The sequence below is a fragment of the Tachyglossus aculeatus genome, chromosome X1 (assembly GCF_015852505.1).
Source record: "Tachyglossus aculeatus isolate mTacAcu1 chromosome X1, mTacAcu1.pri, whole genome shotgun sequence".
Taxonomy (NCBI): Eukaryota; Metazoa; Chordata; class Mammalia; order Monotremata; family Tachyglossidae; genus Tachyglossus; species Tachyglossus aculeatus.
Genome location: NC_052101.1, coordinates 46797173 through 46817718, shown reverse-complemented (window position 1 = coordinate 46817718; position 20546 = coordinate 46797173). Strand labels below are relative to the sequence as shown.

The 20546-nt window shown below is 43.3% G+C and overlaps 1 protein-coding gene across 5 annotated transcripts in view; it reads right to left on the bottom strand.

Moving 5' to 3' along the window:
• The window catches only part of RAPGEF6 (Rap guanine nucleotide exchange factor 6), a 295383-nt gene that overhangs the window by 179967 nt on the left and 94870 nt on the right, over positions 1–20546 (bottom strand). For all 5 annotated transcript variants that reach the window (XM_038740784.1, XM_038740786.1, XM_038740785.1 and 2 more), the window contains exon 5: positions 9514–9583. In XM_038740784.1, the coding sequence (XP_038596712.1) occupies positions 9514–9583 (70 nt within the window). The remainder of the gene's footprint in view (positions 1–9513; positions 9584–20546) is intronic.

Genomic DNA, 20546 nt, shown 5'->3' with positions numbered 1-20546 from the left:
GCCCGGATTATCTTTGTCCAGAAACGCTCTGGGCATATTACTCCCCTCCTCAAAAACCTCCAATGGCTACCGATCAATCTGTGCATCAGGCAGAAACTCCTCACCCTGGGCTTCAAGGCTCTCCATCACCTCGCCCCCTCCTACCTCACCTCCCTTCTCTCCTTCTACTGCCCAGCCCGCACCCTCCGCTCCTCCACTGCTAATCTCCTCACTGTACCTCGCTCTCGCCTGTCCCGCCATCGACCCCCGGCCCACGTCATCCCCCGGGCCTGGAATGCCCTCCCTCTGCCCATCCGCCAAGCTAGCCCTCTTCCTCCCTTCAAGGCCCTGCTGAGAGCTCACCTCCTCCAGGAGGCCTTCCCAGACTGGGCCCCTTCTTTCCTCTCCCCCTCGTCCCCCTCTCCATCCCCCCGTCTTACCTCCTTCCCTTCCCCACAGCACCTGTATATATGGTTGTACATATTTATTACTCTATTTATTTATTTATTTATTTATTTATTTTACTTGTACATTTCTATCCTATTTATTTTATTTTGTTGGTATGTTTGGTTCTGTTCTCTGTCTCCCCCTTTTAGACTGTGAGCCCACTGTTGGGTAGGGACTGTCTCTATGTGTTGCCAATTTGTACTTCCCAAGCGCTTAGTACAGTGCTCTGCACATAGTAAGCGCTCAATAAATACGATTGATTGATTGATTGATTAAACCTAACCTTTTCAATCCCATGATTATAGAAAACCACATATTTTCACCAGTTCACAATCATCAAAAAGCAGCATGAATAGGAAATCGCAAATAAAAATATAGATATCATCCTAAAACATTTCATTTCACTGGGCCTGCTGGAACACAAATATACAATTAATATTCTGGGGGCAGACATCTGTAGAACACAGTGCACTTTGTTGCAGCTAATTAAAGTGCATGCAACAAAAGCCTCTCTATAATTCTTTGAGAACACCAAATTATCTTCCTCTCCCTTTGTAGTATCTTGTATTTAAATGGTACCCTGGCAAAGTGGTTGCGTATTATGGTAATAGCCAAAATATAAAAGTAATAGTTATATGTATGCCCCAAGAGAAAATTCCCTTCAGGAATGATACTCCTTAGAATTTGGATCCTCTTTGTTCAGGAAGTAAAACCAAAACTGCGCGGCCCTGTTTATTACTACACTGATTTTATTAAAATTAAAACGGGAAAGATTAGAGTTTGCCTCTCTCTGCAAGCATTTGTGAATTGGAAAACACTAGCAAAATGTGCAAAAACCGATCATTACTCTCATTTTAAGGCTAAGGACACAATATCCTCCCTCCTCATCTGAACTGGAGATGGCTTCTAGCCTTGGGTGTGAGCACGTAATAGAGAGGAGGACATTATTTATATTGATGTCTGTCTCCCCCTCTAGACTGTAAGTTCATTGTGGGCAGGGAATGTGTCTGTTACTGTGTTATACTGTACTCTCCCAAGCCCTTAGTACAGTGCTCTGACGACAGTAAGTGCTCAATAAATATGATTGATTTGACTGACTGTCTGGCCATCTCATCAGCAGCAGATCTGTCATTTTCAGATTACTGATTTTTTGCTGATTTTAGAGGCACAAAATGAATAAAGGCTAATTATTTTCAACTATCTGTAAACTTCTAAAATCCTGTCCCCCACTATGTGCTAAAATACTGATAAAATCCTTGAAAATGGCAGTCCGATGAACCTTCCTCAACACAGATACCTAGCAGGCTAATACTTTAGAACAGAAAACTCCCCCTTCTGCTTTTGAATAATCCCATCAAAATTTGGAAACGCATAACTTTTAGGTGCAACATAAGGGGCAAGGGTGAAACCAAGAGAGAAAGGGGAACAGACCAGCTCACCTCTCTCCTAGTGGGAGGCATAATCAAGCAGGAGATTTTCATTCTGACTTCTTGTCACCAGCTGAATCTTGCCCAGGAATACAGACCTAAATCTCTGTTCACAAGGATTCCCCACTTAAACCTTCATGGCAGGTTCAGCACACCCACGTGCACTCCGACCTACCCCCACCCCTATACCCACATTCACTGCTAGCCAAAGAAACGACCTACTCAATAAGTGATGAAACTGCCCTAGTAAACTGCTTCAGCTCTCCTGAGGTCACTAGCAAGACGCTATGAGGAGGAAAAAAGGAGATGGAAAAACTGAGTACAATGACAAACCCACATCTGGGAACTTCCGTTATACTTCTATCATAACTCAGGGGTTCATATGCAAAGGATCTATTCAGAACTTCAAAGTAACACACATATGCAAAATTCACGAGTATAAGATAGTTGTTAGGCCCATCTACATGCCAGCTGGCATAACTCTACCTTGGTTTTGGATGAAATGTTTCATAGCCCTCAAAATGGGTCAGTTCCCCACGGGACCCTTTAGAGACTGATTTATGCCGAGGATGTTCTGGGTGGAAGCAGATGGGTAATGTGGAAGAGGAAGCAAACTCAAAAAGCACGAGCAAACAATGGAATGAGTTACTCTTCAGCATTTACTCTTGTGTGTTTTGTGTTTATTGCCTTGGTGTCCTAAAAAAATCTTCCTAAGTCCCAACTAGGGAGGCCTGCTACTGAAAGTGGTCGTGCTAACATGCTCTTTCAAAACGGGTCATTGAAACATCGGTATTTCTGGGCACAGAGCTAACTGAAACCTGGTCAACCCCATACGGCAGGGGGAAAGGACTTCACTTTGAGTCATTAAGCCGAAACCTCTGTAGGGTGATTTCCCCTCTCCTCCTCCCCCTGCCAAATTTCACTACACCACTGCCTCTCTTAACCATAAATGTCCAGAGCCCGAGGGCCAGTGTGGGAGACAAATGGCTCAGAGTCACAGAAAATCACTCATTTCACCCCCTACCTAGCTCTAAGTGTGGCCTTGCTTTACTCCACGCCATTCAGAGCTCATTAGGAGAGTGGCACAGGGGATCCAAGTAAAGGAGCTGCTGCTCTACAAATCCTCTCCCTTCCCCAGGCTTTTAGTAGGACTCTGTTGTACTGTACACTCCCAAGTGCTCAGCACAATGCTCTGCACACAGAAAGGGCTCAATCAATACCATTGATGACGATGATATCCCAAAAAGATTTGAGGGCTGTTTAAAATAAACATTTATCTCCAGGGAAGATGATGGTTTCTTGCACCTCACCAAAATGTGTAAACATGCCAGTCGCTTGGAAAGAGCACAGACCTGGGAATCAGGTGACTTTGGCTCTAAAGTAGGCTCTGCCACTTGTCTGCTGTGGGGGCTTGGGCAAGCTTGTGCTCCTGTCCTTGAGCCCAAAATGCCTCCAGAGATTCCCAGGGCAGTAAATGCAGCCAGCCATTAGTGCTGGAACAACTTTCAAAAGGACTGGTCAAAAGGTGATGAAGCTCAGTTTGAGTCTTGCACCTTTACTATTTTTCAGTCTGAAGTGAACTATCACAAATAAAGCAAATGAGAAAAAAAATGTAAAATGTAAATGTAAATCTTAAGATTCATCCTGGATGATTATTTTTTAAACGGTATTTGTTCAAGGTCTACTATGTGCCAGGTACTATACTAAGCGCTGGGATAGATTCAAGATACTAGGGTTGGAAACAGTCCAAAGCCCACTTAATAATAATAATAATAATGGCATTTGCTAGGTACTTACTATGTGCGCAAAGCACTGTTCTAAGCACTGGGGGGATACAAGGCAATCAGGTTGTCCCTCGTGGGGCTCGCAATCTTAATCCCCATTTTTCTGATGAGGTAACAGACACAGAGAAGTTAAGTGACTTGCCCAAAGTTACAGAGCAGAAAAGTGGTGGAGCTGGAATTAGAACCCAAGTCCTCTGACTCCCAAGCCCATGCTCCTTCCACAAGCCCATGCTGATTCTCTGGATATATGCATAATTTATTTATAGTGATGTCTGTCTCCCACTCTAGACTGTAAACTCCTTGTGGGCAGGGAACATTTCTACCAACTCTGTTACATTGTACATTCCCAAGTGCCCAATACAGTGCTCTGCACACAGTGAGCAGCAGCATGGCTTAGTGGAAAGAGCATGGATTTAGGAGTCAGAGGTCATGGGTTCTAATCCTGGCTCCACCATTTGCCAGCTGAGTGACTTTGGGCAAGTCATTTAACTTCTTGGTGCCTTAGTTACCTCATTTGTAAAATGGGGATTAAGACTGTGAGCCCCATGTGGGACAACCTGATTACCTTGTATCTCCCTCAGCACTTAGAACAGTGCTTGGCACATAGTAAGCGCTTAACAAATATCATCATCATTATTATTATTATGACTGATTCATTGACTGATTCCAGGCCTGAGGGAGAATGTGGGCAAAGATGGTGGGATAGACAAGATGGAGGTACAGTGAGTAGGTTGGAGTTAGAGGAGTGGAGTGAGCAAGCTGGGTTGTAGTTGGATATCAGAGAGGTTAAGTGGGAAGGAGAGGACTGATTGAGTGCCTTAAAGTTGACGGTGAGGACTTTGATGAAGAGGTGGATGAGCAATCATCAGAGCTTTTTTGAGGAGAGGGGAGAAACAGACCCAATGGTTTTTCAAAAATGCGAGTCAGGCAGCAGAAAAAAGAGGGTGGGGGCAGACAGGATGCTGGGAGGTCAGTGAGGAGACTGATGCATGCAGTCGTCAAGGTGAGAAATGATGACTGCGGTAGCAGTCTGAATGGAGAGGAAAGGGCAGATTCTAGAGATGATGTAACAGTATAACCAACAATTTCAGGACAGATTGAATGTGTATGGATTAAATCAGAGAGATTAACCAATCAATGGTATTTGCTGAGCATTTACTGTGTCCAGAGCACTATACTAAGTGCTTGCAGATGAGTCAAGGATAATTCCAGGGTTAGGGGAGGGTGAAGAAGACGTTTTACTAAACAGGTAGTAGCTTCTTTTATATAAGCAGCCTATGAAAATCAGCACTTTGATGTATTTTATGGTACTGAAACAAGCAGCCAGTTGAATTTTAAGATGCTGTTGGCCTTTTTTTCCTCATTTGCATTATTTGTGATACTTCAAACTGAAAAATAGTGACTGTACAAGGCTCATTCGGAGTTTCATCACCTTCTGACTGATCCTTTCTGAACACTGTCCCAGCACTAATGGTTGGCTTCATTTACTGCCCCGGGAATCTCTGGAAGTACTCTGGGCTCCAGGACTGGAGCACAAGGATGCTTGGCAAAAGAGAGTTTCAAACTCAGCTTTGTCACTTCCTTGCACATGTTACGGCAAGTCAATTAACCTTTCTATTTCTCCGTTCCATTGTCTGAGAAAGGAGATAAGTGCCCCTTCACAGACATCTTGTATAGCTTCATGTTATATTGCTGGTAAAGTGCTGTGATGGGGCATAAAACCTATTATCACTGTAATCCTACTGGATTTTTCTTTATCAGACTTAAAGAGAAGATATTAATGTAAGACGAGGAATCATTTCAAGTAGTCTTCTGCATTATCATTGTAAATCCTAAATCCCTATACTATTTAGTCAGCCCCATTTTTCTCAAAATCACACGGAACACTTGCCTTTGCCTTTTGAATTATTTTCCTCTCTAGACCTTTTTCTAATCTTAAGTTTGTCAAGTAAGATGTAGTTCTTCGAATTCATTCTTCCTACATGAATTAAACACTTCGAAAATACTTCCTTTGGGATCTAAAAATATGAAATTAGCCATACCATAAATTTTAAATTTTGCCAAGACCGAATGACATATCCCAGATTCATTTTAATTAGATTGCTCCTTTAAAGCATCTTGAATCAAATACGTTTTTGGACATCTCCACACAGATGTGCATTTTTCATTTAGAGAAAGTTGATAATTTATAACTCTCTGGAATCATAGTATATTTGGCTGGATAACTAAAAATGGAAATATGTGCTGTGGAGCTGAGGGTGGGGTGAATATCAAGCTCTGAAGGGGTACAGATCCAAGTGCAAGAGTGACACAGAAGGGAGAGGGAGTGGGGAAAGCTTGCTGCGGGCAGGGAACGTGCCTGCCAGCTCTGTTATATTGTAATCTCCCAAGTTTAGTACAGTGCTCTGCACAGAATAAGCACTCAGTAAATACGATTGACTGATTAGGGGAAATGAGGGATGAGTTGGGGAAGACTCTAAGGTCATTATGGACAAGGAGCATGTCCACTAATTCCATTGTCTTGTACTCTCCCAAGCGCTTAGAACAGTGCTCTGCACAGAGTAAGCGCTAACTAAATACCATTGACTGATTAAGGGAAATGAGGACTTGGTTGGGGAAGATCGTAAGCTTGCTATGGGCAGAGAGCATGTCCATTAATTCTATTGTCCTGTACTCACCCAAGTGCTCAATACAGAGTTCTGCATAGTGAGTGCTCAATAAATACCACTAAATCATTAGAAGGCCTCTTGGAGAAGTGATTTTAATAAGGCTTTAGAGGTGGGGAGAGTGATCACCTATCAAATATGAAGGGGAAGGGATTTCCAGCCCAACAGTGGGAGAGGGGTGAGCAGTGAGATAACCGAGATCAAGGTACAGTAGGTAGGTTGGAGTTAGAAGAGCAAAGTGAGAATGCTGGGTTTTATTCGTTCAGTCAATCGTATTTACTGAGCGCTTACTCTGTGCAGAGCACTGCACTAAGTGCTTGGGAAGTACAAGTCAGCAACATATAGAAACTGTCCCCACCCAACAATGGGCTCACAGGCTAGAAGGGGGAGACAGACAACAAACAAAACATGTAGACAGTTGTCAAATTCGTCAGAACAAATAGAATTATAGCCATATGCACATCATTAACAAAATAAATAGAATAGTAAATATGTACAAGTAAAATAAATAGAGTAATAAATCTGTACAAATATATACAAGTGCTGTGGGGAGGGGAAAGAGGTAGGGCAGAGGGAGGGAGTGGGGGCGATGAGGAGGGGAGAAGGAGGAGGAGAGGAAAAATGGGGAGGCTCAGTCTGGGAAGGCCTCCTGGAGGAGGTGAGCTCTCAGAAGGGCTTTGAAGGGAGGAAGAGAGCTAGTTTGATGGATGTGTGGAGGGAGGGCATTCCAGGCCAGAGGTAGGACATGGGCCAGGGGTCAACGACGGGACAGGCAGGAACAAGGCACAGTAAGGAGGTTAGCGGCAGAGGAGTGGAGTGTACAGGCTGGGCTGTAGAAGGAGAGAAGGGTGGTGAGGTAGGAGGGGGCAAGATGATGGAGAGCCATGAAGCCAATAGTGAGGAGTTTTTGCTTGACTGGCAGGTTGTTGGCAGGCAACCACTGGAGATTTTTGAGGAGGGGAGTGACATGCTCAGACCGTTTCTGTACAAAAATAATCCAGGCAGCAGAATGAAGTATAGACTGAAGCAGGGAGAGACAGGAGAATGGGGGATCAGAAAGGAAGCTGTTGCAGTAATCCAGTCTGGATAGGATGAGAGATTGAACCAGCAAGGTACTGGTTTGGATGGAAAAGAAAGGGTGAATCTTGGCAATGTTGTGGAGGTGAGACTAGCAGGTTTTGGTGACAGACTGGATGTGTGGGGTGAATGAGAGAGCGGAATCAAGGATGACACCAAGTTTGCAGGCTTGTAAGACGGGAAGGATGGTAGTGCCGTCTACAGTGATGGGAAAGTCAGGGAGAGGACAGGGTTTGGGAGGGAAGATAAGGAGTTCAGTCTTGGACATGTTTTAGTAGGAAGTCAGCAAGGTAAGATAGGAGGGGACAAAGAGACTGAGTGCTTTAAAGCCAATGGTAAGGCACTTCTATTTGATGCAGAGACAACCACTGAAGCATCTTGAGGAGTGGGAGATGTTTCTGAATGCTTCTGTAGAAAAACGATCAGGGCAGCACAGTGCATAATGACAATAGTATTTGTTAAGCGCTTTCTATGCACCAGGCACTGTACTAAGCACTGGGATGGATACAAACAAGTACGAACTGGAGTGGGGAGAGACAGGAGGTAGGGACGTCATCATGGAGGCTGACGCAGTAATCCAGGCAGGGTACGATAAATGCTTTGGATTAACATGGTAGCAGTTTAGATGGAGAGGAGAGGGCTTACTTTAGCAAAGTTGTGAAGGTTGAACAAAGCATTTAGTGATAGGTTGAAGATGTGGGCTGAATGAGAGAGATGAGTCAAGGATAACATCAAGGTTATGGGCCTGAGAAAGAGGGAGGCCAGTGGTACTGTCTACAGTGATGGGAAAGTCAGGTGGAGTGGGAAAGGGGAGGGTTTGTGTGGGAAGATGAAGGGATCTGTTTTGGACAAGTTAACTTTGAGGTATCAATGAGACATTCAAATAGAGAGATCCTTAAGGCAGGAGAGAATATAAGACTGCAGAGAAGGAGAAAGATAGGGGATGGAGATGAAGATTTTGGATATTGGCATTGGGTAGTTGAACCCAAGAGTTCGCCAATGGAGTGGGTACAGATGGAGAATAAAAGGGGACCCAAAACAGAGCCTTGAGGAACTCTGACAGTTAAAGAACTTCCTCCCACTTCATAACTGACAGTCTACCACTCTCACCTTCAAAATCTTCCTAAAAAAAAAAATAATCACATGACCTCCAAGAGACCTTCCCAGTTTAAGCCCCTTATTTCCTCTATTCATCTGCCCCTCTGCATCGACTATGAATGTAGCAGTGTACTCCTTAAGCACTTTGATACTCATTCCAGCCTTACAATATTTATGCAAATATTCTTATACGCTACCATTTCCCCCATACCTAATCTATTTTCCCAGTCCATCCCCATGGACTGTAAGCTCCTTATGGGCTCTACCAACTCTATTGTACTGTACCTCCCCAAACACTTAGTACAATGCTCTGCACATATTAAGCACTCAATGAATAATATTGATTGATTTACAAGTTGCCTCGGGGAAAGTTGGGACAGCTGAGTTTCTGAAACACACTTTCTAATGGAATGTTGGATGGTCATGTTTTCTTCCTAAGCATAACGCTTTATGCTTTTAACAGAGATTTAGTGAAAATTAATCTGAGAAAAAATAAGACAGGAAATTTTAAAGATCTGCGCTATATCTTCTCTTTCTGGCTTAGTCTCACAAAAAGCAATGATAATAATAATAATAATAATAATAATAATAATAATAATAATAATAATAATAGCATTTGTTAAGCACTTACTATGTGCCCGGCATCATACTAAGCACTGGGGTGGATACAAGTGAATCAGGTTGGACACAGTCCCTGTCCCGCATGGGGCTCACAGTCTCAATCCCCATTTTACAGATGAGGTAAAGGCCCAGAGAAGTGAAGTGACTTCCCCAAGGTCACACAGCAGACAAGTGACATAGCCAGGATTAGAACCCATGACCTTCTGATTCCCAGGCCCGTGCTCTATCCACTATGCCATAGAGATGTTGGCCTGGCTTTTGATTTGGCATGATGGAGCGGCAACGGCAAAGTAGCTGTAAGGTTACATACTGAAGACACATGTCAGGACAGAATAAGTGCATCCTGAATATCAAGATGCTGATGGAAACAATGGGAGAGACAAAATTCTAGAACTATTTAAAGAAAGTTCTTACCACAATAATTTCTGATGGTTCTAATACAAGACATTTGCATCCTCTTTTTCCTCCAGACTGCTTTCCAAAACTGTAAAAAAAAAATAAAAAAACATGATTCTCTTACCTGGGTGTGACAGTTCAAAGAGGGGAGGGGGGTTTGGAGGGAGCGACGCCCCGCTGGACTAATTTTATGCTCTACTCTGCAATGATTGGCAGTCTGCCATCCAGATTAAGAAAAAGGAAATCTTGAGAACATGTTATGACACCACTGGAAAGAGTAAATGCTGACAACAACTTTATGCAAAAGCAGAGTGGCCTAATGGATACAGCACGGGCCGGGAAGTCAGAAGGACCTGGGTTCTGAACCTGGCCCCGCCACTAGTCTGCTTTGTGACTTTGGGCAAATTACTCAACTTCTCTGTGCCTGTTTCCTCATCTGAAAAATGGAGATTCGATACTGTGAGCCCCATGTGGGATATGGACTCTGTCCAACCTAATTACTGTGCATCTACCCCGGCGCTTAATACAGTGCCTGGCACAAAGTAAGCGCTTAACAAACACCATAAGAAAAGGAACACAGAGAAATCCCCTCAACAATAAGTGATATGAAAAACACCCAAATTTAAAGTTTCCTTCATCTGGTAATTTACCGAGAATTAAGAAAGAGGTGAAAAAGCAAAAAAAAAAGTCATAAGGTGAGTCACAGGATTTCACAGCGCTCCTGAGAAATTTGCTCAACAGGTTGATGCTTTCTGATTCACTACACCTCTCTTTGAACTCAGCTAGCTTGAGCAGAAGACTATGTTGAAAAGGGATTTTAAACAGAACTGAAATTCACAAGCTCAGTTCCCCCTTTTACAACACAGAGTTATTTTTCTCATTACAGAAGCTGACCTTTCTGTCTAACCAAAATGATGAACAACCTGATTATTGTATTTCAGAAGGAGGCAGTAAAAAGTCTCCCACATGCACACTACATGCTCTAGAATCAGTGCTTATGACTACAAAGCAGATGAAAAAAAAAAGAAAAAATCCTGTGATGTTCTGAGGATCATTTTGGAGTCAGACATGCCTTCCGATAAATACATTTTCAATATGCATACTACTTTCCTCGGTACAAAACCATGATAATGCCAATGGAATTATTTATTTGTACAGAAATGGCCGAGAAGGCTGAAGCATGCCTTTTATATTCAGTAGCTTTGAAATGAGAGCGCCAAATGGTGCCTTCTGTGTAGCCAGTTCAACTTTTTATGTGTTTAACAAATTGATAACCAGCTGATCTAGTGGAAACAGCTGATTAACTATTATTTCCATCTTAGAAACTGACTGCTTGGTGAATTGAAAGTTCAAATCTCTTTAATTTATATATGTACATTCCTGGGGTAGCTTGAAAGTACATTATTAGTGCTATATACCAATTTTTTCCAGATATTTTATTTTATCCTTTACTTCATGCTATTTTATACTGAAAAAGAACTTATTTTAATGTGTATCAGCAGTGCACAGCTCATTATTCCTAGACTAAAAATATCCCGTCCCCCTTATAAAGACTCAGTAGGATCTTGAGTTCACACAATGACATGCCACATTTTTCTGTTACTACTGAATATCTTCCAAAGTCTGACCTGGGAATCAAAAGCAAATTAAGAATGTAACGCTGTATTTCGCTCTTCGCTAGCTGAATAAAAAGCAACTTTCTCAAGCTATGGTTCATTTTTTATTTATGCCATAATCTACTATTTATTATGCATAATCTATATAGCGATCTAATCATCTTTAAAACCACCAAAACGATCTGCAAAGATGAACTCTTCACCCAAATTTTATTCTGAGTTCATCTATTTCTCCATTTCTGCTCTCCACATTCCTTGAATTTGGATGACACCCTCCAATAGGGTCATTCAATTTTCTCTAGGAAACAATCTATTGTGTTTGAAATAGTTTATTAATTTTTTTTCAATAATTATGGTATTTGTTAAGCGCTTACTATGGGCTAAGCACTGTTCTAAGTGCTGGGATAGATACAAGGCAATCAGGTTGTCTCACACAGGGGTCTCAGTCTTAATGCCCATTTTACAGATGAGGTAACAGACACAGAGAAGTTAAGTCATTTGCTGAAAGTCACACAGCTGACAAGTAGGGAGCTGGGATTACAACCCCTGGCCTCTGACTCCCAAGCCCGTGCTATTTAATGAAAATTGGATAGAGCATGGGTCTGGGAGTCTGAAAGACCTAAATTCTAATCCCAGCACTGCCACTTGTCTGCTGTGTGACCTTGAGCAGCAAGTCACTTCTCTGTGCCACAGTTACCTCACCTGTAAAATGGGGATTAAGACTGCAAGTCTCACATGGGGCAGGGACAGTGTCCAACCTGATTACCCTGCACCTACCCCAGGTGTTGTTGATAAAGTGCCTTGTGACTGGATTAATCTGAAACCCATTACAAAACAAGACTACCTCTGACCACATAAATTAAAGGCCTAAACATCAGACACTACCCACCAAGAATTGGAATATTCTCCATATTCAGTCATAGCCATCTTAATTATCATTGACTCTAGTCTGCCCCAGATTTTCAACCCTAATCCGTGCAGGAATCCAACCAAAATTCCTTGCCCTAACGAGAAGCTTCAAATACCAGGGCGATTTTCATTTTTGGAAACATCAACAAATGAACATTAGCCTTTACTTAGCTTTAGGTAGAAAAAGTACAGGTGTGGGTGTCTTCACTGGCTTCCTGTGTGAACTCAGCAAAGTCACTTAACTTTCTTGGCCTCAGGTTTCCTCACTTGTAATTGCATCTCCCTACCTCATATGACTGTTATGAGGATGAAGTGAAATAATTGGCAGGAAAAACATTTTTGAAAAATAAAAATGTACTACAGATTCAGGGTATTAATATTTATATTACTTCCACTTATGTCTGAAGTTATATAATTTAATCTCTTCCAAATCCTAGAGTGGAGATACAAAAGAACTTCACTAAAGATAGGCTTTTTAGCACAGGATAAAGAAAACAAGACAGTCACATCTTGGAGAAAACATCAGCCCATTTTCAGGAAAAGTTGTAAATTATATTTAATACTTCAGAACATACAGTGAAGACAACATTCCCTGTTGGAAAAGTTCTACTTTCATAAACTTGAAAAGGACCAAAGCATTATGTGTCAAAGAAAAGGCACAACATGTTTTAGATCCTCCAGACCATAAGCTAATTGTGGGCAGGGAACGTTTCTACCAACTCAGTTGTACTGTACTCTCCTGAGTTATTAGTACAGTGCTCTGCACACAGTAAGCACTCAATAAATATGATCAATTGAGCCCCTTTGGGCATTGCTAGAAATGAATGTGACACCTTAATGGATTAAGTAGTTATGGGAGCACCCTCCCTTCCCCCCCCGCCCGCCAAGCACCTCGCTGCTGACCTCTCGCCCACGTCCCGCCTCTGGTCTGGAATGCCCTTCCTCATATCTGACAGACAATTACTCTCCCCACCTTCAGAGCCTTACTGAAGGCACATCTCCTCCAAGAGGCCTTCCCTGACCAAGCCCTCATTTCCTCTTCTCCCACTCCCTTCTGCATCACCCTGATGTGCTCCTCTCTAGCCCCACAGCACTTCTGTGTATATCCGTAATTTGTTTATATTAATACCTGGCTCCCCCTCTAGACTGTAAGCTCGTAGTGGGCAGGAAACATGTCTACCAACTGTTATACTGTACTCTCCCATGCAGTTAGCACAGTGCTCTCCCTGACAAACAAATGACACCTATTGATAATCTTAAGCATACTTGCTTTATCAATCAATCAATCGTATTTATTGAGCACTTACTGTGTGCAGAGCACTGTACTAAGCACTTGGGAAGTACAAGTCGGCAACACACAGAGACAGTCCCTACCCAACAGCGGGCTCACAGTCTAGAAGGGGGAGACAGGGAACAAAACCAAACATACTAACAAAATAAAATAAATAGAATAGGCATGTACAAGTAAGATAAATAGAGTAATAAATATGTACAAACATATATACATATATACAGATGCTGTGGGGAAGGGAAGGAGGTAAGATGGGGGGATGGAGAGGGGGACGAGGGGGAGAGGAAGGAAGGGGCTCAGTCTGGGAAGGCCTCCTGGAGGAGGTGAGCTCTCAGTAGGGCCTTGAAGGGAGGAAGAGAGCTAGCTTGGCGGATGGGCAAAGGGAGGGCATTCCAGGCCCGGGGGATGACGTGGGCTGGGGGTCGATGGTGGGACAGGCGAGAACGAGGCACGGTGACGAGATTAGCGGCAGAGGAGCGGAGGGTGCGGGGTTGGGTAGGGACTGTCTCTATATGTTGCCAAATTGTACTTCCCAAGCGCTTAGTACAGTGCTCTGCACACAGTAAGCGCTCAATAAATACGATTGATGAGATGATGATGATGAAGGAGAGAAGGGAGGTGAGGTAGGAGGGGGCGAGGTGATGGAGAGCCTTGAAGCCGAGGGTGAGGAGTTTCTGCCTGATGCACAGGCAGAATTTTTTCTTAGGCCTACTCACCAAAATGGCTGGACTAGGAATATTCACTTTATAACTCTTTCCCAAATTACCATCTGTAGCTCAGTGAAACACAAACGATTAGTTTCAGTTCTGCATGAGTGTTTTCAAACACACCTGCAAGCATTAAAATAATCATCTGGGTAACAGCAATATTGCTCATTTGTCTAACTGAATTAGCACAGATACACTCGAGTCAATGATGTAGCACAATACTTTTTATTACTTTTCCTCTTCTATACTTTCAAGTTAATTAATCAAACGTAGATCAAAGATGACTACGGTTTGTCGGAGTTTGTGCTCAATGAGCATTAAATTATTTTGAGGTATATAAATTGAGTCCTTCAAGAGATGATCAAGGCGGCAAGCAGACAAACCAATGCCTGGACCCTAGCATCACTAACAGCCACTGCTCTGGTGTGTATCTGTGGCTCTGGCTCAATTTTGCAGCCTCATATTCCATGAACTCCTTATCTTCCCTCCCAAACCCTGCCCTCTCCCTGGCTTTCCCGTCACTGTAGACGGCACTACCATCCTTCCCGTCTCACAAGCCCGCTACCTTGGTGTCATCCTCGACTCCGCTCTCTCATTCACCCCTCACATCCAATCCGTCACCAAAACCTGCCTGTCTCAATTCCACAACATCGCCAAGATCCGCCCTTTCCTCTCCAACCAAACCACTACCCTGCTGGTTCAATCTCTCATCCTATTCCGACTGGATTACTGCATCAGCCTCCTCTCTGATCTCCCATCCTCCTGTCTCTCCCCACTTCAGTCCATACTTCACACTGCTGCCCGGGCCATCTTTGTGCAGAAACACTCTGGGCATGTTACTCCCATCCTCAAAAATCTCCAGTGGCTACAAGTCAACCTACGCATCCGGCAAAAACTCCTCACTCTCGGCTTCAAGGCTCTCCATCACCTAACCCCCTCTTACCTCACCTCCTTTTTTTCCTTCTACAGCCCAGCTCACACCCTCCAATCCTCGGCCACTAACCTCTTCACTGTACCTTGTTCTCACCTGTCCTGCTATGGACCCCCAGCCCATGTCCTCCCCCTGCCCTGGAATGCCCTCCCTCCGCACATCCGCCAAGCTAGCTCTCTTCCTCCCTTCAAAGCCCTACTGAGAGCTCACCTTCTCCAGGAGGCCTTCCTAGACTGAGCTCCCCTTTTCCTCTCCACCTCCCCATCCCCCCACCCCACCTCCTTCCCCTCCCCACAGAACCTGTATATGCTTGTACAGATTTACTACTCTATTTTACTTGTACATATTTGCTATTCTATTTATTGTGTTAATGATGTGCATCTAGCTTTATTCCTATTTATTCTGATGACTTGACAACTATCCACATGTTTGGTTTTGCTATCTGTATCCCCCTTCTAGACTGTGAGCCCGTTGTTGGGTATGGACCGTCTCTATATGTTGCCAACTTGTACTTCCCAAGTGCTTATTACAATGCTCTGCACACAGTAAGCGCTCAATAAATATGATTGAATGAATGAATGAGTGAATGAATGAATCAAGTCTGTGGGTAGGTTGCCCGGGAGAGAAGAACCCAAGCCTTAGTATAGTGCTCTGCACACAGTAAGCGCTCAATAAATATGACTTATTTAAAAGATAAGATTGACTGACTGGCTGAAAAGCAGCCTTCCCCTCTACTGGAAGCCCAGTGGCCACGCACATGGGTTCTATCCAAGTTTGCCCACTTTAGGGATACAAAATGCAGCTACTTTCAAGTATCTGTCAGGTTCTGAAAATCTCAAGTCAATAGGGTTTCCCTAAAATCTGAAAAAGAGAAAAATCCTCACACAAAAATTTCCCTAAAATTCCAGGCGTAGAAACAAGGGCCACATTAGTAGATATTCTTTTGGTCTTTTAACAACCTTAAGAAACTGTAATTTGATTTTAAAGAGAAGCTTGACTGAATCCTTTCAATGCCTTGCCAGGATAACCCAACCATGAAAAAAATATTATCCATATTTTTTGGAAAGCCGGTTTATACTCAGACAATTGAGAATCAATGGGAATACAAAAAATGCTGTCAGTTTTAAATGAAGTTCAGAAATGGTATAACAGAACATAAAATTCAGTATGAATTGACCAAACTTCACAAACCCCAACATTCTGAGAGAGATCTGATAAAAACGAAAATTCTAAGAATCTAAATATATTTCAATTTGACAGTAACTCAAGATAGCTCATTAAAAATATTTATTCTCTTTTTGAATACATGCTAAAAATACCTTTCTTCTTCCCTTTGCCAAAAGAAATTAACACGCTGGACCTGGGTTATGGACGAGTCATATAATTACCTTGATTGCATTCATAAAATCCTAATGTGCAAATATGTTAATCTCAGTTTCTAAAAGGCAGTCAGGACCTGACAATTAGCCATAAGGACGCATTCTCACTTCCACAGATAGAAAATTGTCTTTCATACAAAGACTGCTGATGGTGAAATTCACCTATGAATGCTTGTATGGCTGAGATGGCCCTTAGAAGGATCCAGGAGCGAGCCACATTTGGCAACCTGAATAAGGTTGCCCCTTGGGCTACTGCGCTTAATGTTTGCAGAACCAGGTGATGTTCTCTTTTGCATCCTTGCCTCCCAGTCTTTTCAAGCCTTGTACTCTAAGGGAGCCACTCCTTTCGAGACAGTGGTGCAACAGGGTCTAGCCTCACAAACCGAGGAGGGAGAGTTGTTCCACAGAAATCCACGAAACTGGTGGGACATAGTAAATGGTGTCTTACAATAAAAGGTCAGGGCAAACGGTGTTCCACTACCCCACTAACCAGTGTCCCTGAAGGATGGATAATAATAATAATTACGGTATTTGTTAAGCGCTATGTGCCAAGCACTGTTCTAAGCACTACAGCACTGTTCTATGCGCTGCGTAGGTGATGATGATGGCATTTATTAAGCGCTTACTATGTGCAAAGCACTGTTCTAAGCGCTGGGGAGGTTACAAGGTGATCAGCTTGTCCCAAGGGGGGCTCACAGTCTTAATCCCCATTTTACAGATGAGGTAACTGAGGCCCAGAGAAGTTAAATGACTTGCCCAAAGTCACACAGCTGACAATTGGCAGAGCCGGGATTTGAACCCATGACCCCTGACTCCCAAGCCCGTGGTCTTTCCACTGAGCCACACTGCTTCTCTGGTGCTTCTTCTAGGTGAGGGTCTTCCCCAGTTGCAGCAGCTGTGCTGCTGACATTCTGCCCCTCTCCCCAGATGATGTGTTGAATTATTTCTGGGAAACAAAACAAGGGAAACCCAAGGTGGTCAGCAACTCCCCAATTCCAGAAGAGCAAGTGAAGAGGAGAATGGCGCTGGTCACATCCACCTGAAGTTCTGTCAAACCCAGTTTGCCTGTTTTCAAAAGCTCAATCTGAACCTTTTCCCAACACCTCTCTCCTTAAAGGCTTAAGGGAGAAAAGAGCATCGAAAATAAATATCCACGAACAAGACCTACTCCCATTCAATCCTGAATTCTTTCTGCATTTGCATCTTACACGGATAACGAGCACATTACTTAATTTATATGTTTCTTCCCTAACTGGGTAATTGCTCATTCCCATTGTTCAGAGAATATTAACAATGGCATCTGGATGAATCACTGTTACCGCTATTACATTTAAAAGAGGCCCCTTGAAGGAAGTTCTCAGCTTTCAACCACGGGTGCTAACGCCATCATGGGGGCAATCACCTGCTCAGCGACTAGAGCTAGGATTCCTGGCTTCGCTTATCCCAGGACTCAGACAACACCTGAGAGCTCCCCATTAGGGCTGGAAAGGCCCAAAATGATTCTGGAATCGTCATTTTTTGAAGTCCGTCACCTCCCTCTCCCAGCACCACTTAAAAATCCCTGCCCTCCTTCTGTTCCCACATCCACTGTGAAAAGTTGGCCTCTTTGTTTTCAGGATTATTAAAGGAAGCTGGACACTATTACTTTCAACTTTTTCTAGAAGGCCAAACTCACTTGCAGTTCATACAGTTTCTTGTGGGTATATACCGCCACAATTTTGCCACCTGCTTATTATTTTTCCTTTTGGTAACTGCATCAGGAGAGAAACAGTATTCAGTGTGTAACTGTACAAAGTATAGGTCAAGTAAAGTTTGAGTACTACTGAGGGCCTGCCCAAATTCTGTTCACCACCCTCTTAGAAGGGTTTGGAGATGTGGTTTATCCATTGGATTTCAAAGAGAAAAGCTTCTGCTTCCAAGTAAACTGGCCTAAATAGATGCATTTTAAATGCCCTATTATTCTACAGAGATGGCAGAGGTTTACATTTTACACAGATTACTGGATTTTACAACGGTTTTGATTACAGAGTATTAGAAAAACAGCTGTCTTTAAAAACAGTTAGAGTGCAGTTGTTTTTTTAAAAAAAGAGAGCAATTGTTAACCACAGGCTTCAGGAGCTCACAAAACAAGAATCTGCTGCATTTTCATAAGGCAGAGATAACATCTGCTTTCTCCTGCACACTATGTCACTACAATGATTGGAGCTTTCAGATCTTACAGCACAGAGCAAATCTTTTTGTGGGGTTGAACTTCAAAACTTAAGAGAGTTGAGACTGTGCAACTCAAATGTATTCAGCTAAATTTTGATTTCATATGGTAGAACTCACTTCTCCTTACATTATCTTGATCATCCCTCTCATACAACCCAAATAATTAATCTGTCCCCAAATCTTGCCGGTTCAATATTCGCAACATCAGAAAAATCAGCCCTTTTCTCTCAAACCAAACTGCTACCATGTTGATCCCAAGCAATTATCCTATCCCACTTTGACTACTGCATCTACCTCTTCACTGACTTTCCTGCCTCCTGTCTCTTTTCACTCCAGTTCATACTTCACTCTGCTGCCCAGATCAATTTTCTTAAAAAATAATAATAATAATTCAGTCTGTCTTGAAGAGTGGGGAAGTAACCTCCAGTGGTTGCCCACCCACCTCCGCATCAAAAACAAACTCCTTACCATAGGTTTTAAAGCATTCAAGTGCCTTGCCCCCAGCTATCTTACCTCACTGATTTCCTACTACAATCCACAATTAGAAATGATCATTTATTTTAATTATCCTTTCTGCAAATGCCATGATGTTTGTCTCCTCCATTTGAAACTGGGCACTTTAGGCATTTGATAATAACAATAATCCTTTTGGGCAGGGAATGTGTTGCATGCTTTATACTACCCAAGCACTTGGTAGACTGTACACTCCCGCTAGACTACAAGCTTGTCCTGGGCAGGGAATGTGACTACTAACCCCTCACCCTCGGCTTCAAGGCTCTCCATCACCTCACCCCCTCCTACCTCACCTCCCTTCTCTCCTTCTACAGCCCAGCCCGCACCCTCCGCTCCTCTGCCACTAATCTCCTCACCGTGCCTCATTCTCGCCTGTCCCACCGTCAACCCCCCGCCTACATCATCCCCCTGGCCTGGAATGCCCTCCGCACATCTGCCAAACTAGCTCTCTTCCTCCCTTCAAGGCCCTATTGAGAGCTCACCTCCTCCAGGAGGCCTTCCCAGACTGAGCCCCCTCCTTCCTCTCCCCCTCCCCATCTCCCCCGCCTTACCTCCTTCCCCTCCCCACAGCACCTGTATAAATGTTTGTACGTATTTATTACTCTATTTTATTTGTACATATTTATTCTATTTATTTTGTTAATATGTTTTGTTTTGTTCTCTGTTTCCCTCTTCTAGACTGTGAGCCCACTGTTGGGTAGGGACCGTTTCTATATGTTGCCAACTTGTACTTCCCAAGCGCTTAGTACAGTGCTCTGCACACACTAAGTGCTCAATAAATACGATAATGAATGAATGAATGAACTGTGCTACAATGTGCTCTCCCAAGTGCTGAGAACATTGCTCTGCACATAGTAAATGCTCAGTAAATACCATGGATTCATTGAATGATTGAGAGTACAGTGCATTACACCCAATAATACTCAAATGCTCTCACTACCTCCACAGGGTCTCTAATGAGCCTTCTCCAGTTTTCTGGTCCTGCCTCCAGCTGCTGGACTGATTCTCCTTTAATAGCCCCCTGCCCCCCGTGCATGACTTTTCAGCCATACTAGAGGAAACTGCTTCTAAAAAGCAGTCTGGCCTAGTGAATAGAGCACGGGCCTGGGAGTCAGAAGGATCTGGGTTCTAATCCTGGCTTCGCCACATCAGTCAGTCAGTCAATCATATTTATTGAATACTTAACTGTGTGCAGAGAACTGTACTAAGCACTTGGGGGAGTAATAATAATAATAATAATGGCATTTTTATTAAGCACTTGCTATGTGCAAAGCACTGTTCTAAGCGCTGGGGAGGTTACACGGTGAACAGATTGTCCAACGGGAGGCTCACAGTCTTCATCCCCATTTTACAGATGAGGTAACTGAGGCCCAAAGAAGTTAACTGACTTGGCCAAAGTCACGCAGCTGACAATTGGCAGAGCTGGGATTTGAACCCATGACCTCTGACTCCAAAGCCAATGCTCTTTCCACTGAGCCATGCTGCTTCTCTAAT